At 39.8% G+C, this 25,855-nt stretch overlaps 1 protein-coding gene across 5 annotated transcripts in view; it reads right to left on the bottom strand.

The window, feature by feature from the left end:
- Positions 1 to 15,111: 15,111 nt before the first annotated feature.
- HEPH (hephaestin) overlaps positions 15,112 to 25,855 on the bottom strand; it is an 81,440-nt gene continuing 70,696 nt past the window's right edge. For all 5 annotated transcript variants that reach the window (XM_081041660.1, XM_081041658.1, XM_081041659.1 and 2 more), the window contains exons 17-21: positions 24,829 to 25,054; positions 22,227 to 22,366; positions 21,048 to 21,210; positions 18,071 to 18,115; positions 15,112 to 16,044 (exon numbers count right to left, since the gene is read on the bottom strand). In XM_081041660.1, coding sequence (XP_080897786.1) covers positions 15,812 to 16,044; positions 18,071 to 18,115; positions 21,048 to 21,210; positions 22,227 to 22,366; positions 24,829 to 25,054 — 807 coding nt within the window. In that variant the 3' untranslated portion in view covers positions 15,112 to 15,811. The remainder of the gene's footprint in view (positions 16,045 to 18,070; positions 18,116 to 21,047; positions 21,211 to 22,226; positions 22,367 to 24,828; positions 25,055 to 25,855) is intronic.

The following is a 25,855-nucleotide window of genomic DNA, read 5'->3' as shown; positions in this document are numbered from 1 at the left end:
ACCTTTGCAATATTCACTGTAATGTTTGTTGGTATGGGCCGGTTTGGGTTTATCTTGTTTGGAACTCTGTGCTTTGAGTTTGTATGTCTATTTCCTTTACCAGGTTACTAATGTTTTCAGTTATTATTTCTTCAAATAGGTTCTCAATCCCTTGCTTTCTCTCTTCTCCTTTTGGCACCCCTATCATGCAAATGTTGTTATGCTTGATGTGGTCCCAGAGGTTACTTAAACTATACTCATTTTTTTTTTTTTACTCTTTGTTCCTCTTCTTGTTCCAACTGGGTGTTTTCTTCTGCCTTATCTTCCAAATCGCTGATTTGATTCTCTGTTTCATCTATTCTCTGGTGATTTCTTCTAGTGCATTCTTCATTCCAGCTATTGTGTTCTTCACTTCTAACTGCTTCTGTTTATGGTTACTATGCCTTTTTTATGTTTGTATCTCTTTGCTGAAGTTCTCACTAAGTTCCTTGAGCATCCTTATAAACATTGTTTTGAACTCTGTTTCTGGTAGGTTGCTTGCCTCCATTTCATTTAGTTCCTTTTCTGGAGATTTCTCCTGTTCTTTTATTTGGGATGTATTTCTTTGTTTCCTATTTTTGGCTGCCTCTTTGTGTTTGTTTCTATGTATTAGGTAGATCTGCTACATCTCCCAGTCTTGCTGGGTGGCCTTATATAGTAGGTGTCCTGTGGAGACCCAGTGGCACAATCTCCCTGGTCACCTGTGCTGGGTACTTCAGAAGTATCCCTTGTGTGTGTTGTGTGGGCTGTCCTGTTATATTTGAGCCTTGATTACTGTTGGCATGTCAGTAGTTGGATTGACCCTCAGGCTGACTGGCTGTGGGGCTTGGCCACATCCACAACTTACATGCTACTGGGTGGGGGGCTTAACACATGGAATGGGATTTGTCCCAGCAGGTTTGGGTGCTTGTTGAGATGGCCCTTTTTGTGTGACACTTGTATGGCTAATTGGGTGGTACTCTGCTCCGGTCTGAAGCCAACGTCCAAGTATGTTTTTTCTCAGGCCTGTTGGGATGGCTCTAGTATAGGCCCCATTCAGCCACTGCCTGTGACCAGTCGGGGACTACTAGTAGGAGCTACAAAGTGATCCATAGTTGGTTGCTGCCTGTGGTGGACCTGTTGGTACATGGGAGAGGCCACACTGTGCACCAAGGATGGCTGCCACTAGTACCGAATCTGGGGTAGCTCCACAAAAAAACAGGACACACCAAGGCCTACTGCCAGTTGCTGGTTCCTGTAAAGTTTTGGTACTGATAAGCCTCATGGGGCACATAGTTGGGTGTGGCAGGGTCTCAGTGATTCACCATCGTGAAGCAAGTGGACTCACCAGACCAATACAGTTTTAGATTTGGCTATGGGCATAGGGGAGGTCACAACACAGGAAAGATGTTGCCCACCTGCATGCTGGATGGGAGTAGGACCACAAACAGGGAAAATTGTGACTATCTTCCAGCTTACACCCTGAAGCTACACACCTCAGTCTGCCACATATATGTCTCTGAGATCCCCTAAGTCACTGTCCCTCCACTGGAGCCCAGGGTGAGTGCCTGCAAGTGAGTCTGTGGTCCCTTTAAGAGAATGTTTGGGTTTCTTGCAGACTTCCATCCCATGCAGATGGTCAGAATCCCCACTGTATTTCACAGCCAGATTGTGGGGGCTCCTCTTCCCAGCACCAGTACTCTAGTCTGGGGAGGCTGGTGTGGGGCTGAGGTCCCTTGCTCTTCTGTGGGGAACTCCTGTGGCTGAGATAGTCCTCCCTGTTTTCTTCCACTACACAGAGTTTTGGGGCCAGCCTGTTTCGCATTTCTGCCCCTTGTACCAGTCTCAATACAGCTTCTGTATATCCTTAGTTATAAAACTTCTGTTTAGGTAGATTTTAGATGATTCTCCAGGCTGATCACTCTATAACTTAGTTGTAATTTTGATGTGTTCATAACATGAGGCAGGCACAGCATTTATCTACTCCACCATTTTTTTTTAAAGATTTTATTGGGGAAGGGGAACAGGACTTTATTGGGGAACACTGTGTACTTTCAGGACTTTTTTTCCAAGTCAAGTTGTCCTTTCAGTCTTAGTTGTGGAGGGCGCAGCTCAGCTCCAGGTCCAGTTGCCGTTGCTAGTTGCAGGGGGCGCAGCCCACCATCCCTTGCGGGAGTCAAACTGGCAACCTTGTGGTTGAGAGGACGTGCTCCAACCAACTGAGCCATCTGGGAGCTCAGCTCAAGGTGTCTTGTTCAATCTTAGTTGCAGGGGGCACTGCCCACCATCCCTTGCAGGACTTGAAGAATTGAACTGGCAACCTTGTGGTTGAGAGCCCACTGGCCCATGTGGGAATCGAACCAGCAGCCTTCGGAGTTAGGAACATGGAGCTCTAACCACCAGAGCCACTGGGCCGGCCCATCTACTCCACCATTTTCAATCTCAGAGATTTTTCTTGTTTCTTGAGGTAAGTCTGTAATTGCCATGAACTTCACTTTAAGTAGTGCTTTGGCTGCATCCCATAAATTTTGGAGTTTTGTTTTTAATTTTCATTTATTGCAAGGTATTTTCAAATTTCTTCTTTTATTTCTGTTTTGTTGTTGACTCATTGGTTGTTTAATACCATGTGATGTAGTCTCCATGTGTTTCTTTTATTTTTCAGTTTTCTTCTTGTGATTGAGTTCCAGTTTCATGAAATTGTCGTTGAAAAAGATGCTTGCTATTATTTTCAATCTTCTGAAATTTATTGAAATTTATGATCAGCATGTGATCTATCCTGGAAAATGTTCCATGTGCATTTACAAAGAATTGTCTGTGTCTATGAGTTTTTGTTTCTCACTTGTTTATCTTGTTCTTTTGTTGTTTTTGGTTTACATATCACATATCAGTAAAATCATAGGGTTCTCTGCTTTTTCTGTCTGACTTATTTCGCTTAGAATTATACTCTCAAGATCAATCCAAGTTGTCACAAATGTTCCTATATGATCTTTTCTTACTGCCGAACAGTATTGTATTATGTACAAATACCACAAATTCTTTATCCATTAATATATAGGAGGACATTTTCATTGTTTCCATTTCTTGGCCACCGTAAACAAAGCTGCAATGAACATTGGCGCACATGGGTCTTTATGTATAAATGTTTTCAAATTTTTTGGGTAGATATCAAGAAGAGGGGTTGCTGGGTCATATGGTAATTCTATTTGTAATTTTTTGAGGAACCTCCACACTGCCTTCCATAACGGCTGCACCAGTCTACATTCCCACCAACAGTGTATGAGGGTACTTTTTTCTCCACAGCCTCTCCAACACTTGTGACTATTTGTCTTGTTGATGACAGCCATTCTAACTGGGGTGAGGTGATATCTCATTGTAGTTTTTATTTGCATTTCTCTGATGATTAGTGATGTTGAGTATTTTTTCATATGTCTATTTGCCATTTCTATGCCCTCTTGGGAGATATGTCTCTTCAGGTCCTCTGCCCATTTTTCAATTGGGTTGTTTGTTTTTTCGTAGTTGAGCTTCACGAGTTCCTTGTATATTTTGGATATTAGCCCCTTATCAGAGGCACTGTTTGCAAAAATCTTCTCCCATTCAGTTGGTTGCCTCTTTATTTGGTCGATGGTTTCTTTTGCTGTGGAGAAGTCTTTAAGTTTCATATAGTCCCATTTGTTTATTGTAGCTTTTACTTCCATTGCTTTTTTTTTTGAGTTTTTTTTTTTTTAGTTTTATTTTATTTTATTTTATTTTTACTTCCATTGCTTTTGAAGTCAAATTCATAAAATGCTCTAAGAACCCAAGGTCCATAAGTTTATGTTTACTTCTATGCAGTTGATAGTGTCAGGTCTTATGCTTATGTCTTTGATCCATTTTGAATTAATTTTGGTACATGGTGACAAATAGCAGTTCACTTTCATTCTTTTGCACGTGGCTGTCCAATTCTCCCAGTGCTATTTATTGAAGAGACTGTCTTTCCTCCATTGTATGTTTTTAGCTTCTTTGTCAAAAATTGTCTGTCCATATTTATGTGGTTTTATTTCTGGGTTCTCAATTCTATTCCATTGTTCTATGTGTCTATTTTTCTGCCAATAACATTTTGTTTTGATTATTGTAGCCTTGTAGTACAAGCTAAAGTCAGGGAGTGTGATAACTTCAGTATTGTTCTTTTTTCTTACGATTGCTTTGGCTATTCGGGGTCTTTTGTGGTTCCAAACAAAACTGATGATTTTTTTCTTCTATTTCTTTAAAAAATGCCATGGGAATTTTGATGGGGATTGCAGTAAATCTGTATACTGCTTTGGGTAATATGGCCATTTTAACTCTGTTGATTCTTCCAATTCATGAGTACGGAATGTCTTTCCATTTCTTTGTGTCTTTTTCAATTTCGTTCAAAAATGTATTATAGTTTTCACCATATGAATCCTTCACATCCTTGGTTAAGTTTATTTCTAGGTATTTTATTCTTTTTGCTGCAATTGCAAAGAGAATTGTTTTTTGTATTTCTCTTTCTGAGATTTCATTGTTAGATATAGGAAAGCAATGGACTTTTGTACGTTGATTTTTTACAAAATCTTTACTGTATTTGTTTATTGTTTGTAGCCAGCAGCTTTACTGTATTTGTTTATTGTTTCTAACAGCTTTTTGGTGGAGACTCTAGGGTTTTCCATATATAGCAGCATGTCATCTGCAAAGAGTGATAATTTAACTTCTTTATTCCCAATTTGGATGCCTTTTATTTCTTTCTTTTGCCTGATGGCTCTGCCAAGGACTCCAAAACTATGTTGAAAAGAAGAGGTGATAGGGAACAGCCCTATCGTGTTCCTGAACGTAGATCAAAGGGCATCAGTTTTTCACCATTACTTATCAGATTATTGAGGCTTGTCATATATGGCCTTTGTTATTTTAAGGTATTTCCTTTTATACCTACTTTATTAAGTGTTTTAATCATAAATGTATGGTGTATCTTGTCAAATGCTTTTTCTGCATCAATTGATAGAATCATATGATTTTTGTCTTTTGTTTTGTTTATCTGATGTATTCCATCGATGGATTTGCAGATGTAAACCATTCTTGTGCCCCGGGGATGAACCCCACTTGGTCGTGATGAATAATATTTTTAACGCATGGTTGTATTCGATTTGCTAGAATTTTGTTTAGGATTTTAGCATCTGTATTCATCAGAGATATTGGTCTGTAGTTTTCTTTTTTTGTGTTGTCCTTACCAGGTTTTGGTATCAGGGTATGTTGGCCTCATAAAAAGAGTTAGGGAGTACTGTCTCTTCTTCAATATTTTGGAAGAGATTGAGCAGCACTGGTATTAGATCCTCTTTGAAGGTTTCGTGGAATTCCATAGTGAAGCCATCTGTTACTGCACTTTTGCTTTCGGGAAGGTTTTGGATGACTGAAGTTGATGGGTCTATTTATATTTTCCAGTTCTTCGTGGTTCAGCCTTGGAAGGCGATGTTTGTAAGAATTTGTCCATTTCTTCTAGGTTATTGAATTTGGTGGCATATAGTCCTTCATAGTACTCTTGGATGATCTTTTGTATTTCTGTGGTGTCCGTGGTAACTTCACCTTTTTCATTTCTGACTTTGTTAATTAGTGTCTTCTCTCTTTTTATCTTAGTGAGTCTAGACAAGGGTTTGTCAAATTTGTTAATCTTTTCAAAGAACAAGCTCTTTGTCACATTAATTTTTTCCATTGTCTTTTTTTTCTCCATTTCATTTAGTTCTGCTCTGATTTTTGTTATTTCCTTTCTTCTACCTACCTTGGGTTTCACTTGTTCTTCTTTTTCTAGTTCTTTAAGGTGTAACATGAGGTTATTTATTTGGGATTTTTCTTGTTTCTTGAGATAGGCCTGTAATGATATGAATTTCCCTCTTAAAACTGCTTTCGCTGCATCCCAAAAATTTTGGTAGGATGTATTTTCATTGTCATTAGTTTCTACGTATCTTTTGATCTGTCCTCTAATTTCTTCTTTGACCCAGTCGTTCTTTAAAAGTATATTGTTTAATCTCCATGTATTTGTGTTTTTTCCTGCTTTCTTTTCGCAGTTGATATCCAATTTCAAAGCCTTGTGATCAGAGAATATGCTTGGTATGATTTCAATCTTCTTAAATTTGCTGAGGCTGATTTTATGTCCCAATATATGGTCTATCCTTGAAAATGTTCCATGTACACTAGAAAAGAATATATAGTCTGATGTTTTAGGATGAAGTGTTCTATATATGTCAATTATGTCCATTTCATCTAATGTGTCATTTAGGGCTGCTATTTCATTATTTATTTTGTGTTTGGATGATCTCTCCGTACCTATCAATGATGTATTTTAGTTCCCTAGTATAATTGTTTTGGTCAATTTCTCCCTGTAGTTCTGTTAGTAGTTGCTTGGTATATTTTGGTGCTCCCTTGGGGGCCGACATATTGATGACTGTTATGTCTTCCTGTTTTACAGTCCCCTTTATCATTATAAAATATCCATCTTTGTCTCTTGTTATCTTTTTCACCCTGAAGTCTGTTTCATCTGATAACATTATGGCTACACCTGATTTTCTCTCTGTACCATTTCCTTGGAGTGTCAATTTCCACCCTTTCACTTTGAGTCTATGATTGTCCTTGTACCTGAGTTGTGTCTTTTTGAACAGCATATGGTTGTGTTTAGTTTTTTGATCAAATCAGCTACTCTGTGAGTTTTTATCGGTGAGTTCGGTCCATTTACATTTGGCGTGATTATTGATATGTGAGGATTTTCTGCCATTCTATCTTTAGTTTTCTGGTAAGGGTGTGTCTCCATTGTTTCTTTGCCTTTTTGTTGTTGTCTGTCTGTGTGTTGTTATTCTTTGATATTTCCCTCTGTTTCTTTATTTATTACAGTATATGTTTCAGTTCTGGATTTTTTTGTTTAGTGGTTACTCTTATGTTTATGTAAAAGAAAGTTTGATGTTTATAGTATTCTATTTTCTTCAGCACGCTTACTTTCTCCTTTTCTATATTCCAGTTCAGGCCTTTACTCTCCCACTTTTTATATTTTGGTTGCCACAAATTGTCCCTGTTAATGGTGGTTGAACAGCCTCCTTTACTATTTCTTGTAGTGCAGGTCGTGTATTAGAAAATTTCCTCAACTTCTGTATGTTTGCAAAGGTCTTTATTCCTCCTTAATATCTAAAGGATATGGTTGCTGGATATGTTTTTGTTGGCTCATAATTCTCTCTTTCAAAAGTTTCAATATTTGGTTCCAATCCCTCCTGTCTTGTAGAGTTTCTCCTGAAAAATCTAATGATAATCTAATCTGATTTCCTTTGTAGGTTACCATCTTCTCTTCCATGGCTGTCTTGAGGATTCTTTCCTTGTCGTTAATTTTAGACAGCTTCAATACAATGTGCCTTGGAGAAGGCCTGTTGGGATTGAGGTAATTAGGTGTTCTATTTGCTTCTTGGATTCCAGGTCCAGTTCTGTCCAGAAGTTTGGGAAGTTCTCATCAACAATTTGTTTGAATATATTCTCTGTTCTCTTCTCTCTTTCTTCTCCTTCTGGTATGCCCATTATTCTTATATTGCTCTTTCTGATGGAGTCAGAAAGTTCTTGTAGTGTTCTTTCATTTCTTTTAAGTCTCAAGTCTCTTTCTTCTTCCATCTGTGTAATTTCCAGGTTTCTATCTTTGATGTCACTGATTCCTTCCTCCATCTGGTCACCTCTACTACCTAAACTGGTTATTTCATTCTGAATTTCTTGTATTGAGTTCTTAATCTCTAGAAATTCCATTTTGTTCTTCTTTACAATTCCATCTCTTTCGTAAAATGCTCATGTTGTTCTTTGATTGCGTTTCTGAGTTCATTAAATTGTCTTTCTGTGTTTTCTTGCATCTTGTTGAGTTTTTTCAGAACTGCAATCTTGAATTCTCTGTCATTTAAGTCACATATTTCCATATCTTTAAGTTCCTTTTGTGGAGACTTTTCACTTTCTTTCTGATCTTTCTTGTTGCCTTGGTTATTCATGGTAGTTACTGATTTATTATTTCTATTCCTAGACATCTACATGAGTGGCTTCTGCAACAGATTGATTTGAAGAGGTCTTTCATTTGTTTTCCAGTACTTGTTGGTAGAATATTTTATTTTCTCTCTGACTGTAGTCTTTTCTCTCTCTCACACACAGTAGTGCTCTGTTTTCTCTGCACTATTCCAGCTTTCACACAATGGGTGAATTCCCTGGGAATGGGCTTCTCCTCTGTTAATAGTTTGCCTGGGTCACAGGGCACAGTGTCCGTGTGGGTATGTGTAGAGCTTTTGAAGTTTCAAAGCTCTTCCTGCACCATATTAAGCGCCCGTATGTTTCAGCAGTTCTGTTTACTCCTGCAGAGTTTTGCCCAGATAGGTGGGGACAGGGGAGGGGTGAGTTGTGAGAGGTGGCCCAGAGCAATGGGTGACCTCCAATGAAGCCGGTCCTGCTTCTACAGCTCCCTCCTCTTTGCCGGAACTAGTTGGGCTGTGAATCTGTGCCTGAGTTCCACAGTTCTCAGAACAGGAAATATTGTGTTCTCTTGATCTGACACTGCTACTGTTCTGCTTCTAGCACCGGGTAGGTGGGGTAGGGCTAGTTCTGGGTGGGTAAGGAGCGAGTGGCTAGTCTCAGTGTCTAAGGCTTCCATTCACTGCTCAGCAGTGGGGGCTTGAACCACCGCTTTCAGCCTTCTTCCCCTAAGTCTTTTCTCCGAGGTCTCTGCCATGAGTGGTGTTCAGCTGTGTTATCTGCTGCCCCCTCAGCCCTGTGGGCCATAAGCGGAGCCCTAGCCTTCCGAGTTCTTCCCTCTTCCACAGCTGCCGGAGTTCCGGATGCAGCAATCTCGGAGCACTGAGCTAGGTAGTGTCCTGGGCCTGTTCAGCTTGTCTCCACACTTCTCCCTTCCTCCCTCCCCCGCTGGCGCAATTTGCCCACCTTTAGGTGAATTCAGTAGTGGGCCTCTTCATCTTACCTGTCTGCTGTGTAGGGAGTCCTTTGTGGAGTTATTGTTGTTCGATTAGTTGTATATTCCAGGGGAGCTTTACAGAGACTCACCTCATGCTGCCATTTTGATGACGTCTCCTCTCATTTCCATTTGCATGAAATATCTTACTCCAACCCTTCACTTTCAGCGTGTGTGTCTCTTTTGATCTGAGGTGAGTTTTTTGTATAGAGCATATGCAAGAATCTTGCTTTCTTAATCACTCCGGCACCCTATGTTTTTTGGGGGGGCATTTAATCCATCTACATGTAAAGTGATTATTGATAGATACACAGTTATTGCCGTTTCATAATTTATAGTTAGCTTCTTGTCATCTTTTTTGTATTTATAGAAGCCCTTTTAATATTTCCTGCAATGCTGGTTTGGTGGTAATAAATTCGTTTAGCTTCTTTTCTGGGAAGCTCTTTCGTTTATCTCTCCTTCAATTGTAAATGATAGCCTTGCTGGATAATGCAATCTAGGTTGTAGGCTTTTGTTTTTCATTACTTTTAGTAAGTCCTGCCACAACCTCCTCGCCTCCAAATTTTCTGTAGAAAAGTCATTTGATAGTCTTATAGGAGTTCCTTTGTATGTAACCCGCTGTCTTTCTTTTGCTGCTTTTAGGATTCTGTCTTTGTCTTTAACTTTTGCCATTTTAACTATAATGTGTCTTAGTGTGGACCTCTTTGGGTTCATCCTGATTGGAACTCTCTGCATTTCCTGGGCTTTTACGTCGGTTTCCTTCACCAGGTTAGGGAAGTTTTCAGTCATTTTTACTTCAAATATGTTCTCGATCCCTTGCTCCCTCTTTTCACCTTCTGGTATTCCTATTATGTGCATGTTGTTGCGCTTCATGTTATCCCACAGATCTCTTAAACCATTTTCATTGTTCCTTATTCTTTTTCCCTTTTGTTCTTCTGTTTGGGTGATCTCTGTTAACTTGTATTCTAAGTCACTGATTTGATCCTCTGCTTCAGCTCACCTGCTGATAATACCTTCAGGTGTGTTCTTTATTTCAGTTACTGTATTATTTTATTCTGTTCATTATGATTTCTCTATCCTTCTTTATGTCATCACTAAGCTCCTTAAATATTCTTATCATCAGTGTTCTGAACTCTGTCTCTGATAGGTTGGTTACCTCTATTTCATTTTGTTCCAATTCTGGAGGTTGTTTCTGTTCTTTTATTTGGGACACGTTTCTTTGTTTCCCCTTTCTGGCTGACTCTGTTTGCTTCAATATATTAGGTAAATCTCCTACAATTTTTGTTTTTTGCTGGTTATCTTATGTAGTATGTGTCCTTTCTATTTGACTTGCACCACTTCCCTATTCTTCTGTGCGTGCTCCAAAGGTTATCCTTGTGTTGTGTATATTGTCCTGTTAAAGTTGAACTTTAATTGCTTTTGGCTTGTCAGTAGGTGGGATTGACTCTTAGGTTAACTAGTTGTGAGAGTTGGCTCTGCCCACAGTCTATGGTCTGCTGCAAGAGGATTGATTGCTCAAATGAAGCTTGGCCCCTATGGGCTCTTGTGCCTGTGGAGAATTCCCTCTGGGTGTGTCACTTGTATGTCAGACCCAGTCATACTCTGGTTTGTTCTGGAGTTAGCCTCGTGCCTTTTGGGCTAGGCCCTGGTGTAGGGCAATTTTAGAACAAAGCAAATCACCAAGCACAACAACAACAAAGAAAAAGCCAAATATACTCACATGTAAAAACAACCAGTAACCCACACTCAACACAGGCAAAAACATAAAAAATACAAAAACAAAACAAACAAAACAAAGCAGCACCAGTCTTGGCTTAAGCCCACCAAGTAATCTGCAGGTTGTTGTCTGCTGTACCAAAGTGTCCTCTGTGTCTTGTGCAGGCAGATCTGGTCACCTGGTGCCCAGATTGACCCTGGGCACCAGTTCTAGATGAGTGGGGCTATGTGTTCCGATGGTAGTTTTTACAAAGTCAGTGCAATTTCTGCTCTTGGCTGCACATATTTGCACTGAGATTAACCCAGCCAGCCCTGTGCCTAGGTCTCCTGAGTCTTAGCGCACTTCTTCCATGGGTGTGTTAGTGTGGAGGGAGTGAGATTTCTGAGCTGATGAAAGCCTGGAGTTCCCTCTGCCACCTGCTGCTGACCCCTGGGAGTGTCACTGCAGTTTTACTTGCCCTGCCCTAGGCAGTCCAGAAAGAGTGGTGATGGGGATGGAGGAGTGTTCTCTCTCCCATCCCAGCAGTGTCACACTCTTCCCAGCCTCTTCCCTGGGTCACAGCTGCAAACCAGGTCTTCCCAAATACTGAGCACTAGGGCTCCTCTGTAGTCTGACACTACTCATTTCAGGGGCTATCTTGAGTATCTGGAAGGGCGGTGGAAGGATTTGGTGAGTGGCGGGAGGTGCCCAGATAAGGTATTTATGTCATTGGTCTGACCTAGGGCGCAGATGGAGGTCTCAGCTGAGGTTACTGCCTCAAAGGCTGCATATGCTGCTCTCTCAGCAGGAGAGATCAGCTGTGGGATGCTGGGAAAGAGCCCACCTCCTGGCTGTTGTGGTCCTTGTTCTGTCCTGGTACTCCTGCATCTCTGCAGCCAGGGTTGCGGGCTGCATCTCCACTCTGCTCCCTTTCCTCTTCCCCTGCTTGCCCAGTTTTCCTACCTTCAACGAATCCTCATAAGAGTCTCTTAGCTGTTTTGTGTTGTGAGCAGAGTCCTTTGATGGGTTATAGATGTTCAATTTGTGATAAGTTCCGGAGGAGAACTCAAGAAGAACACCTCACTGCCGCCATTCTTATGACATCCTACTCAACTATTAGTTTGAATATACTCTGTTTTCTTCTCCCTTTTTTATACTTCTGGTATGCCCATTATTCTTTTATTGGTTTTTCTGATAGAGTTAGAAAGTTCTCTTTGAGTTCTTTCATTTCTTTTAACTCTCAAGTCTCTCTCTTCTTCCATCTGTGTCATTTCCAGATTTCTATCTTCCATGTCACTGATTCTTTCCTCCATCTGGTCATCTCTGTTACCTATGCTGGTTATTTCGTTCTTCATTTCTTTTATTCAATTTGGTTCTTTTTAAAAATTTCAATCTCTTTGGTAAAATGTTCATCTTGTTCTTTGTGTTTCTGAGTTCATTAAACTGCTTGTCTGTGTTTTGTTGTAGCTTGTTGAGTTTTTTAAGAATGGCAATCTTGAATTCTCTGTCATTTAAGTCACATATTTCCATGTCTTTAAGTTCATTTTCTGGAGCCTTTTCATTTTGTTTCTGAGCTGTCTTGTTACCTTGATTATTCATGGCAATGAATGAATTATTTTTTATCTTCCTAAGCATCTACAGGAGTGCGTTCTGCAACAGGTTGATAGGAAGAAGTCTTTCTTTTGTTTTGCAGTAGGTGCTGGTAGAATGTTTTATTTTCTCTAACTGCAGCCTTTTATTCTCTCTCTCACTGTAGTGTTATATTTTCTCTGCACTGTTCTGGCTTCTCACTTAGTGGGGAGATTCTCTGGAAGGTGGGCTTCTCCTCTGTGAACAGTTCACCTGGGTCACAGGTACTGCCTTTGTGGGGGTATATGGACAGTTCCTCAAGTTCTAGAACTTTTCCTGCAAAAGTTTCAGAGCCTGTGTATTTCAGTGGCTTTGTTTACTCCTGCAGGGATCTGCTCAGATAGGTGGGGAAAGGGGTTTGGTGGGTTGTGAGAGGTGGCCCAGAGCAATGGAGCACCAGTGCAGCCTCTTGTGTACCCAAGACTTCCTCCCTTTCACTGGAACTAGTTGAGCTGTGAGTCCACGGCTTTAGGCTACAGTTCTCAGAACTGCAAATATTCTATTCTTTTGCTCTGACACTGCTACCATTCTGCTTCTAGCCCTGGGCTAGTGAGGGTGGGGTGAACTCTGGGAGAGGCGGGAGGGGTCAATTAGGCTCTGTGCCTAAACCTTCCATCCTCTACTGGACAGTGAGGGCATAAACCGTTTTCACCCTTTTTCTGTCAGCTTTTGCTCTGAGGTTTCTTCCTTGAGTATTGGGTTCATTCATGTTATATACAGATCCCTTAGGCGGGACTGTGGGCCATAAGGAGAGCACTAGCATTCCAAATTCTTCCCTCTTCCATGACTGCAATAGCTATGGAATGTAGGGAGTTTAGAATTCCAAGCTTTGTCCTGCTTCTGCGCCCATGTGGCCCACATCTCTGCACTTTCCCCTTCTCTCCTCCCCATACTCACCCAATTGCCCACCTTTAGATGATTTCAGTGGTGCGCCTCTTAGTCTTGCCTGTCTGCTGCACACGGAGTCCTTTGTGAAGTTATAGTTGTTCAATTTGTTGTAAATACTGGGGGAGACTTCAAGAGGTTCACCTCATGCCATCATTTTTATGACCAGAAGTCTTTTTGTGTCTTTCTATTGTTTCCTCTTTCATTATTTCCAGCGTATATTTATCTCCATGGAGAAGTATGTCTGTGGCCTTTAATCTTAATTGGAAGCCTAATTTATATTTTAAAAACCTCACTTTTCTGCATGGAGAATCCATGGTATGGGGCTAGAATGAATGTGAGGATAGTAAGCAGGAGGCTACCACACTAGTCCAGGTAACAAATGGTTGTGTTTTAGAATCAGGTGGTAGAAATGAAGATAGAAACAAAGGAATCAGTTAAAGATACTTTGGAAGTAAAACAAACAAGACTCATTGATATGTTGACTTTAGGAATTTCTGGCTTGGGCAATTAAATGCATGGAAGTGTCACACTTAATTGTCAAAAACATCTTCTACATCCTCACTGGGAGCAAACCCAAGACACACAAAAAATACATCTCTTTCTGAAATACATGGGTTTGAGCTTACATTCCCCAATCCAGAGGAGAACTACAAACCAAAGACATGTACCCTCATCCCAACCACCTCTTCTTATCTCAGATTCATGACCAAGCTAACAACCTCCCAGTTGCATGCAAATTATAACTATTGACTGGAGTTCCCAGGGTGCACTGGGTTTTCAAAAATTTCCACACTAACAATAGGCCAAACGAGTTCTTCTGTTAAGTGCATTAATTGTGCAATGGCTTAAATACTCCAACTGTTGATTTTATAACCAGCAATCTAAACCTTCCCCCACCCCCTGCTATATTTCTGATATTTCCAGTGAAGCTCTCCAGAAAGCCACTCACCACAAATAAACCAAGATGAATGATAGTCTTTGGCCTGTGTTTACTCCTTAAAACTCCAACATTATATGGCAACTGAACACCAGCCCTGTGGTTTCTACATTTGATGTGCAAGGGGTTGCTAGCTATGGAGACAAGTTGGCCAGGAAGACAGGAAAGTTGGAGTCAATATCCTCTAACACAAAGGACAGAGATTAGTATAAATTTCCATGCTATAGCAGAATGGAACAGGTATTTGGAGACAAATAGATGAAGGCTTGAATTCCTGCTCAACTTCTAGCTGAATGTCCTTATATAAAATCACTTATTCTCTCTGATCCTTTGTTCAAATGCAAAATAAAATAACACCCTGATAGAACTAAGGTGAGTCAAATGCAATCAGATATTAAATCAGATATCAGATAAAGCACTATGTAGTTCAGTTGTCATCTTAACTGTGTGTGATGCCTCTTCTGTTCTCCATTTGCCATGTAAAATAGTAATATGGATACTATAGCCAGTGTGGGCCATCTTATCTCATATCTACTCTATATCTTGTCTATGCTATGTGACCAAGGTTTCAGATAGGCTTGAACTTGCAGATGACAAAGGAATATTGTTTTATGTTACCACAGGGATGGACTCTGTGTTATAAAGAGGACCCCAAGGAGGCCTCTCATACCCCCAACTCCAAAAAGAGCTCTGTGCCCATCTTTTCTTGCCCAATGGACAGGTTTGTGCCCGATCTCAGACTTCTATTTTCCTCTGCCAACTTTTCTTTTCTTGGCACTCAGAAGACTTTTGGCATCTATGGGCCAAAAGATGGTACCCACTGCTCTGACTTTGAGACTTCCTCTGGGACAGGTTTTAATTTCCAAAACACAAACCTGCAGGCTCCACAAAGGATAGGTAGACCCATTCTACACCCACCCACCCCCTCCACCACTGAGTGCTCTTTGTTTCAATCACAGTCACAACCTTCCAGAGGCCACAAGAATCATCAAAATCACCAAGTTCACTCTTACAGTATTCTAACAAGAACTTTAATGGACAGGGATATCTGCATAATATATGGAAAAGACACTCAGCATTCCTTTCAGCATGACTGTGCCAGGAACTTGGAGGAATGGCTGGCTGAGGAGTTTCTGGATTCAGAGGTTACCAGTGCTCATGGCAACAACCATCCACCTACTTTTCCAAAGTAATTCACTTCCAAGAAGAATCAAACTACAATTTGGATCTTCAAATCTCACCCCACCCTTTCCCCCATTATGCCCATGTTCTTAGTCCTTAGTTCAGATGTGGAGTATCTTCACAGCTCACTTAAGCTTGGTTCAGAGTGAACTTGCCTAGGTCATAGAAAGCAGTAGAAACCTAATTAATGTGTTTTACTCTTGGTATCTACTTTGTGAAAAGAATCAGTTTGCTAGGAATTTATAGAACTTCCAAATGTCACTGGTGATATAATCTAGCTGTTGAAATTTGTGATATAAAATGCTAGGGGACACATCCCCAAGTGCCTAAGTAGAGCAAATAAACTAAAGAATAAGAGAAACTACACCATTTCCATGTAAATAAATAAGTGAAAAAGTACCCAGACAAGTTTGATTCCCTCCTCTGCCTCTCTACTACCCATGCTCCTTTGACTGTGGGGTCAGCTTCTAGTCCTCAGCCTACTGGGAGTGTATTCCAGATGTGCAGTTCTAGGATCCAGATGTTACTTCTTGAGGGACAGAAGCTTAAAACTGTCATCCAGGATTGACCTCCTGTTGCGCCGTAGCTGTTTCTGCCGATGTTGGTACCAGACTACACCACCAAGAGCAAGAGCAACAAACAGGAGAATGACACCGATGGCAATCAAGACTGAAGCCAGTATCTCGATATCCTTTACAGGGATCTGTATGCCCAGCATCCTCACATTGCCTTCTCCAATGTCTCTGGGGATTGTTGCTGAAATGGAACAAAAAGAATATGGGCACCTTGTGCTGGAATGTACCCCAAATGGGCACCTTTTGCAGTCAACTCTTGGAAGAGGAAAAATAAGTCCATCAAAATAAAACAGAGGAACTGTCCCTATCCCTCAAAATACTAGCTGATTAAAACAGATTCAGAAGTTATGGGGAATTGGAGTAACAAGATTTCACAGCTCAGAAAGTACTTAGCAATCATTAAGGTCCCAATCTCCCTGTGAAAAGAACTAAGAATCAGAGTAGAAATATATATTTCTTTAAATATATAAAGGCCTATGATGTAGAAAAAATAATAATAACAAAAGAATTGGTTTTTGTTGCATGGTTCCAGAGTATAGAATTGAGAGCAATAAGTAGAAGCTCCAAGAAAGAAGTTTGACAAAATGATCTAGCTTATCAATGCTCACTTGGACTATTGGACCATGACAATAGCCTGCCACTGTGCTGTCTGGTCTCTTACCTTTTGAGCCATGGTAAATACTGATATTATGGTGTTTTCAGGTGAAATACTTGATTGTATTAGTTCCTTGTATGCAAGCTTTTGATGATCTCCAATTTACCTATGGAGTAAGGCTCGGACTCAAGCCAGGAACTCCAGGCTCTAATGTACTTTTCTAGTCTTATCTACTACTCTTCAGTTATAACAATTCATTCTTTGTTTCCCAGAATAGGTGTTCCTTTTTAAGGCCTCCATGACTTCCTCATGCTGTTTGCTTTGCCTGAACATACTTTCTTCCTACTCACTATTTTCCTCCAGCTTAAATGTTATAAGTCTCTAAAGATTTATTCAATTCAGCTGGACAGTTAATGAATGGTCTTTTCTTCTGTGTTCCCAAATTTCTGTACTGTTTGTATTCCCACAATTTACTTGCTTGGGCTAAGTGACCTAACACCCTCTTACTTCTGCATTTCAGTCACCTCTTTTTTAAAAAGGGAATAATAACCATACATAATTCAAAGGTTTATTGTGAGGTTTAAGTGAGTTAATATTCATAAATATTTAGCATAGCACCTGAAACATAGCAAATGTACAATAATTGATAGCTGTTATTATCATTTGCCTTTTTTACAACATCCAGTATTCAGCACTGCAATAATTGCTTCTGTGTCTCATTTCATTTTTAGAAACAAATTTCTTGGCAAGTAGTATCTATGTCTTACTTGTTTTTGCATTCCTGACACTCAGCACCTGTTTAATGAATGTATAACTGGATGAATATATGTTCTTACAGAACTGACAGAAAATGAAATACATACATATGTATGCATGGTGCTCCACTCTTTCAGCCTCACCTTACCTTTTCCCAACCCTTCTAGGATATACTGAGTCCCCTGGTTGACAGTTTATAAGATATTTAGGAAGATCATTAGGAATTTTCCAAACACAGCTTAAAAACCTCCAGACTAAACTGATGACCTCTAATGTCTCTTCTAGCTCTCATAACTTTCTGAATCTTTCTCAGTTCAGGTACAAATGGGGTGGATAGCGAAAGCACTATTTGGATCTAGGCTAGATAGAACAATAATCTGTATGTTATTGAAGGGTAGAAATGGCTGATTCCAAAGAGTCAAGTATTTGGTATTCCATAGATGCAAAAATAAAAATACCTTGTGCCAACACTATGGTATTTGTTCTAGTTTCACAGTGTCCCTATGGAGAATTCATGTCTGTGCTACAGCTTCTTCATGTCCAACCCAGCAAGACCTTGAATTTTCTTCCCACTCACACACTAGATGGGAGACTACGATAGCAGCCTTCAACTGGGGATGAGGCTGTTTTCCTCAAAGCAGGAGGCTGGGGGGTGGGGACCAGAGAGAATAAACTTACTGAGGGAAGCTGAACCTTAGATTCCTGGCTTCTGAAATCTTGCAGTCATCTCAGGATGTTTCCTGCTAGTATTGTGGCCCACGTTTCAGTCATGTGAATCCCATATTTTAGAGATACTGCACCTCCCCACAAATGCACACCACACATAACTACCCATTCTGTTCATTACTCACCCTACCTTTTCCAACCTTGTTGTAGATGGTGGTGATAGTATTTAAGTGTTCTGGGGAGAAAAAAAAAGAAAAGACATTAGTCCTATTATTCTTCCTATCAATCCACAGGCTCACTGTTGGAGTTTGGCATTGGTTGGAGGAATTTCCCTGTGGTATAGTAACCAAAATGAAGGTGCCTAGAATTAAATAACTTATGGTCAAAGTCAATATTGGTATGTAAATTTGATTTTGAGTAGTGACACAAAATATGAGCAAGAGCATAGGCTTAGGAAAACAAAAGATAAGCCATACCGCTGCATCATTTGCATATTTATTGTCACTTCTTCTATCCCCATTCTTCTATCCCCTTCTTGCCACCCTCCATTCAGGAATCACCTGCTCCTTGTCAAATTTACATCCCTACATATTCAACCTCTTCTCAGAATACTTCTTCCTCTTCTTGCTTTAATGAGGATGGGTTCTTCTCTGAAGACTATGCTTCTTTTACAGCCTCTCAATAGTGCTTTAAGATTATTATTTCTCTCCTTTTTGTAAAAGTCTATCTCTTTTGAGGTTCATGTTATTTGGCTAGAAAAAAAACACAACCACTTCTTGTCACTGTTACCCTGCGGTTCTTTTCATTCATATCTGGTTCTGTCTTCCTCTTCCTCAGTTCTTACCATTTCCTCAATATTGACCCATCCAACACTCAAGCCTCACAATTTCTGGAACTCTTAACTCCAACAATTTTTACATGTACTCCAATTCTATCAGCCATTCCTATGATCACAGAGGACTTGTTATGCAGAACTGCTCCATCTCAGAAATCTAAAATCTAAAAACAGCCTTCTACCCTTTCCATGCTCTAATGCTATCTATTCCATTTCACCTGCTTTCTCTCTCATGAAGACTGTGAAACCTGTACCCTTCCATTTTCTCCCCAACCTACCAGCTTTATCCTATCACTTCTTCCATTCCAGGTCAGGCTAAATTCCATGGTATGTCACCTCAACTACTGACTTACCAGGAGTATTATAATCATCTACAAAAAACCCAGTAACTATAATTTTCCTGTGTTTTGTCTGATATGCTGAATGTTGGTGGAGAAAAATCATACAACTGTGAAGATCAGTATTTTTTGTGTACAACATTAACTAAGCTCTCATGCTGCTGGCAATAATGAATTTATTTCCCATCACTAAGAGTAAACTTTTTTCCCATTTCCCAGAGTGATTATTTCAAACCTTTGGCCACTTTCTTCAAGCCCCTTACCTGACCACCTATCCTTCACGCTCTTCAGATGACTTTGGCTCCTCCATCACAGATGAAACAGAGATCATAAGACAGAAATGTTTTACCTCTGGTAAGCCCCACACCAAAACCTATACATTGATCCTTTTATTTTCTGTTAACTCTCTTCTTTTAGTAGAAGCAATGACCTTACTACAGTCTAATCTTTCTTTTTAGCTCTTGTTTTCATCCTATGCCTCCTCACTAGGAACCTTCTTCCAACAATTAGTTCTGTCTTCCCTGTCTCTCTTCAACCTTCCCTCTGGTTGGCCTGTTAACACATATGTGGTTGGAACAATATCGAATTTGGCCACAGTGGGGTACAAACAAACAAAAAGTGAAATAGGTAAGGTTTATAGGCTGGATTGGTGTCATAGAGAGATATGAGCTATCATTGTTCATGGAAGTTCCCTGATTATAGGAATTGAGATAGTCTCTTATCTATTAAATGGCCCATATTTGAGATGACCCATTATTACACATGGAGACAACCTGTTATCTTAGATTTACAGCACCTTGATGACACATCAATTCATCACTTGACTTGATTCTAAGGACTGACAGAAAATAGCAAAGAATTCTGTGTCCTTACGTGGGTGATGGGGAATAGTACTAGAATAGTAAGTGGAAACCACATTCTAGCAGTATGGATTACCAAAAAGAAAGCTTTTCAAAACATACAGGAAATAATGTACAATTATTTGTTTCCCTTGCTGGGGGTAAACAGCAGAGTTGTAATCTCTACCCTGGTTTGCTAAGCCTGTTTGAACATCTGAAGACATTCTACCACTATTTATTCTTGCTGACAGAGTGCCAATGGCTGGAATTTGCAGAATACCTTTTTCAATACTACCACTTTCCAAAGCAGTATGACATTTTTTTAAAAAGCACAGGAGAAAAAATATTTCTGGATTCCTATGGGCTCCAGGAAGTTTCACATGGCTTCTTGGAAGGGGGATAATGCTGTAGATTGGACTCAGGTCAAAGGCTTAAGAAGTGAGACACTTAACCCTTTAATGAGTCAAAAGCATAAAATCCAACACAGCCATCTACATTCTTAGTGACTAACAAAGATTCACTGGTAAATAAACTATCCCCCACCCCCAAGAAACTAACCCAGCTATTCTCTCTCCATATTAAAAAACAATAATAATAAGGAAAAACCTTGTTTTACTCTTGGTAGCAACTCTGTCTGGGATAAGCTGTAATAGAAGGCCAATATCTATTTTTAGCTTTAGACAGTGTTGTTCCAGGAAAGAAAGAACTGCCTTTCATAAGTCCCACAAAACAAATCAATTGAGGAGTGACTGTTACAATTATTTCTTCTTTTTCATAAACAGATTCATTAGCAAAATTCCTTGAAATAGTCAGTGACTCTAATGAGTTCTAAAATAATAAGTTTTTATACAGATTAAATATATTTGAAAGGAAGCAAATCTACACTAAACATTGATGACTGGAGTCCAACCACTTTCAGGCTCGTTCAACTGAAGTGAGCTCAACAGGTATCAAAGAAATTAGAAGGGGGCAGGAGCAAGGAAGCAATGGAGAATGAGAAATATTGGATGGGAGAACACCTAGGGGCATGCTCTGTCTTAAATCCTGGTTATTCTGGGATTAGAAGGACAGGTGAAAGACTTCTTGGGATTATCTGGTTTCTATAGGCAAGACAAAGTGCTAGAAGATGGCACATCTTGGGTAGTTAGGCCTTACCTCTTTGGGATAAGACAGTAAAGAGGGTTTCCATGCCAGCATGGACATGGTCAGTAACATGGCAGTGCATCAGCCATGTCCCAGGGTTGCTGGCCACCATCTCCACAACCTCAAATGTCCCCGGGAATAGATCCACCACGTCTGCCCGGTAGCTCTCTCCATTCTGCAAGAGAGATTGGGGGTAAAAGAGAGGACGTGAAGGGTATAAAGGACATTTCAGAGTGTATAGAAATTAAAAGGCTTGGATGTCCACATCAGGAACATGGGACCGATTCATAGACCAGAGAGCAGCTTAAAGAGTCCACCTTACCACCTTATCCATCTTCCCTATGAACCCCCACCCCCCCCCCCACACACACACTGAATCAGTAGAGTGGACTCTCTCTCCTATTACTTATTTTTAAAATGTCCCAAAGTAAAAAACATTGCAACTTCCTTTAGGGGTCTAAAAACTAGTATCTTCGCACTTTTCAGCAGGCTGAAATCGGGGTAATTCATCTTAAGCCTTGACCCCTGGGAAGGAGCCACATATTTGCTTTAGCAATGGAACTCAAATTAGCTTATCTTTCTTGCCCTCACCTTCATCAGCACTTCTAGATCTTCATATTTATATGAATGCCTCCAATTCTGAACCCTTTTCTAAGACTAAATCTTCTTCAAAACCTACGTTTTTTCATGTAGCTCCTGAATTCAAGCTCTTCTTATAATGGATTAAGGAATTTCAGAGATTCTGAGACACCCTCTGAAATTCCCATACATTAGGATAACTGCTCACTGTGTCTCAAGTCCTTGATTGAGACTCAGTTACAATGATTCCTTCAATATTCTTACCCCATAAACAAGCCACTTGTTTCTTCTATATCAGAGGTGAAAGCTAAAGCCTAGAGAGAAGTGACCCTGGGATACACAGACAAACTAGAATTCCCAGCTCAGTGCTCCATGTACAAGACCTCTCCTCTTTTAACTGAGTTTTTAAAATTAACGTTTATTAGGGTGACAATTGTTAGTAAAGTTACATAGATTTCAGGTGTACAGTTCTGTAATACATCATCTATATCTCACATTATATGTTCACCACGACTGATTTTTATCTTGTTCTTTGCTATTCCCTTCCTCCTCAATAGCTGTTAAACACTCCTCTAATCACCCCTAAGGGACTCAGTCCTCTTTTCAGCTCACCCGATAGAGGAAGCTCTCTGCATGGAAGTGGACAGTGTGCAGGTCAATGTCTTGGCCCATGGCCAGCATGTACCAGGCCACTCGTTCTCCTTGGTACATAGTAAGACCCTTGAGGTTGGCATAGAGCTTTCCATTAATGGCTGTAAAAGAATAAAAAGTCTCATATCTCTCATTTTGACTTCCCATTGCCACTGCCCTAAGACTAGTCCTTATCATTTCTGATGATACCAATAGTCTCCTAACTTCTCTCATTTTTATTCCATTTGTCCCCCTCCAGTCTACTTTCCACTTTGGTGTTATAAGAGTGGTCTTCTAATTAACAAATGTGACCATGTCGTTCTGCTGCTTAAAATATTTTACTAGCTCCCTCCTGCCGAAAAGATCAAGTCCATGGCTCAGCCAACACGATCCTTCAAAATATAGCTCCCAAACATTTTCCCAGACTCATCTCCCATTATCCAACACACTTATTCCAATTAGGGTGATTTATTCACCACCCCCTATATAGCCCAATTTGTATGTTCTTTGTGTCCATCCTCATGTTTTTAATTTTCCCTCCCAGAAATCCTGCCTCCTTTCATTCATCTTTTCAAAGGTCAAACTTTCACCTCCTTCAAGAACATATCTTTAATTAGCTTCCCTTAATATCTCTCATTCTCTGCATCCCCTTCCACCTTTGAACTTATCTAGTACTTTACTTTAGCAATGGAACTCAAATCCAATGGAACTCTTTGGAACTCACCAGAAATTGCCTTCTAGATTTACCTATCTTTTAATTTGTGGGCTCTCATATCTCCAATCAGACCCTAGGTTCCTAGTAAGCAGGAAATGAGTGTATATACTATAGCACTATAGTTCACTTGTATTATTCAGAACACTCAACAGATACCTGAGCCTAAAATAAATGTTTCAAAAAAGACTAGTCACTTATCTGGAATTAATCATGGTATTAATGCATGGGCCTCATCATCTGCCTCGTCGAAGGCTATATCCTATGCTTTAAAGACCACAAACTACTCATTGCCATGATAATTAACACTGCCAGGATTATGGCCAGGACATAATCCTCCACTTCTCATGTTCTCGTAGAGGGAAGGTCATTTCTACTTTACACCATGAGGGGAAATAATGGAAAGAACATTTACAGCATATCTCTGTATTTACCTCCACCAAATTATGAATTTGATAAAAGGAAATAAACATGCACAACTCAGTCTTTTCTGAATCTGCTTTCTCTTGGATCAGTCTGACCACAGAAAGGGGTGCAAACAGATTTACTATTCCATTGTGGTAAAGATCCTGCCCACTTTGTCAATAACAAAGTGGAAAATCTATCCATTACAGAAGGAGTATTAGCAAGCCTATTTAATTGCAGAATTAAACTCAGTTTTCCAATTAGCCTTCTCAGTAAGATCACATTTAATCTCTTTCTCTTTCTCAATTGGTTTAGGATTCAGGAAGGGAAGAGAAGGTTATTATTTATTTGTCCTCAGACCTCAACATTATTTAACTTTTTATCTCCAGTGCCAGCACTCAGAAAGTGCTCAACAAATATCTGACAGATAGGCAGGTAGATGGATTAATACCCAAAAACTTCGGATAAATGAACATATAAACAATCAGATCTGGAGATGGGCATTAGCCCAAGCCCTGCACTAGCAAGATCTAACTGCACTCACTCCCTTTTTGTCCTGGGAAATTTATTTCTCTGGTTTGACAGGAGCTAAATAGGTCACTTAATAAAGTTTGTGAATCGTGTTCCAGTGTGAACCACTCATATCTCCATCAAGGGGGAAATAACTTGAATCTGTGTGACAATGAGATATTACTTTTGAATTTCATTAGAGTCACTATCAAAGTCACACCTTATCTTCAGATCAAAGAAATATGTTAGAAGGGATAGTGAGAAATCATTTCATCCATTCCACTGCACTTAAGTTCTCCCTCTTATTTGAGATTTTCTCTTGTTTTTTGAAGAGATACACATATCTTTATAACAAAGGAAGGCTTGAATGTGCAATTTCCCTCCAAAACCTATTCAAGAATCAAAAAACTCTTCCTTTTATATTATATAAACCCAATATACTACTCTTTGAGTCTCTCTTCTCCAATTATTCCATCTGTAATTTGAACTTTGTTTTAAAAAATAGACTAAAAGACAAGCTGTCCATCTGTCTATATTGAAAAAATACACATCAGATCTAGAGTAGTAAATAAATAAGATGATATTGAAAGGCTAAACTCAGGATTTTGAAGCAGAGGAGCCCTAAACAGCTAGCTAACCAAATACATTGAGGGTCATTAAATACATTGAATGTCCACCTTGCCTCTGTAATATGTTAAAATGTGCTGGTGTCACCACAGCAACTTTACAGAGTCAGCTTTCTATTTTCTGGGTACCTGATCTAATATGGACCAAATATATATTTTGTGTATATAAACAAATGTACAATAGTTGGAGACATTTATTTTAATTTGTCCTTATTCCAACTTTCTACCTTCCCATCTTTTCTGGAATTATGCTCCCTCATATAGTAATGGGTCTATCAGATATCCCTATGTGGGATTTCTATGGAAGGTGGGTAGATTATTTTCTACAGACCATGCATTTTATTACTCTCCAAGAAAGTCTCATCCTGTAGATTAACATGTCCTTGCTCCTGGGGCCCGTGGGTTGCCACATTCTCCTCTAGATACCATGACTGGTTCTCATCAAAGATCAAGAATAACAAGGCAAATTCTTGGTCCATGTCACTCCGTCTTCCATGGGGCTCCAGGATTCCCTTCCTGCAGATGGTCAAGGGCCCCACCAGGCCACTATACATGTCCTGAGAATGGGAGGAAGGGGGAGAGAGTAAAAAATATGAGGTTGACTTGCATGCAGTGTTCTACGGGAAGCCAGGCTGACATCGAAGCCCACTCTGCCCTCAGAATTTCATCATAATATCTTATATTTATAAGCACCTCCACTATGTTAGCTGAATTCATCTTCACAACCATCTTGGGACACAGGTAAGATGTGTTATATAACCTATGCTTTAGCTAGACTACTCATTGATCTCAAAATCCACCAAGAACGTTCACAATCCAGTGCCTTTCTCATGCCATTTCTTCTTCCTGTAATGTCCTCCCCTCCGCCATATTCCTTATCTTATGGCATACTGCTTTTCATCTTTTAAATCTCAAAATATATGTAACTTCCATTTATTGTGAGGCTTTCTCCTGCTTCCCTCTCATTCATACCCTTATCCAAGCAGAAGTAATCACTCTCAAAGACCCCCCCATAGAACTATTATGTAGTTTTAAAGAACTGCTAACATAGATGAATAGAGAGATAGATGATAGATAGATAGATAGACAGATAGATAGATAGATAGATAGATAGATAGATAGACATAACATTATGTTTATAGTTATCTGTCTCCCCAACTAGATCATACTCTTTGAGGATGGGAAATTTATCTTACATTTGTATCATCTAAAGAACCAAGTGAAATGCCAAAAGTATAGTAGGCACTCAGTAAATGATTGCTGAGATCTGGTTGTGGATGGCTGGATAGAGAGATAAACGAATTTTCCAGATGACAAAACAGAAGCAGAATGACTTGTCTGAAGTTACTCCAAAGGTA

Source organism: Rhinolophus hipposideros (assembly GCF_964194185.1).
Source record: "Rhinolophus hipposideros genome assembly, chromosome: X".
Lineage (NCBI taxonomy): Eukaryota > Metazoa > Chordata > Mammalia > Chiroptera > Rhinolophidae > Rhinolophus > Rhinolophus hipposideros.
This window is presented reverse-complemented; position numbering and strand designations above follow the sequence as displayed.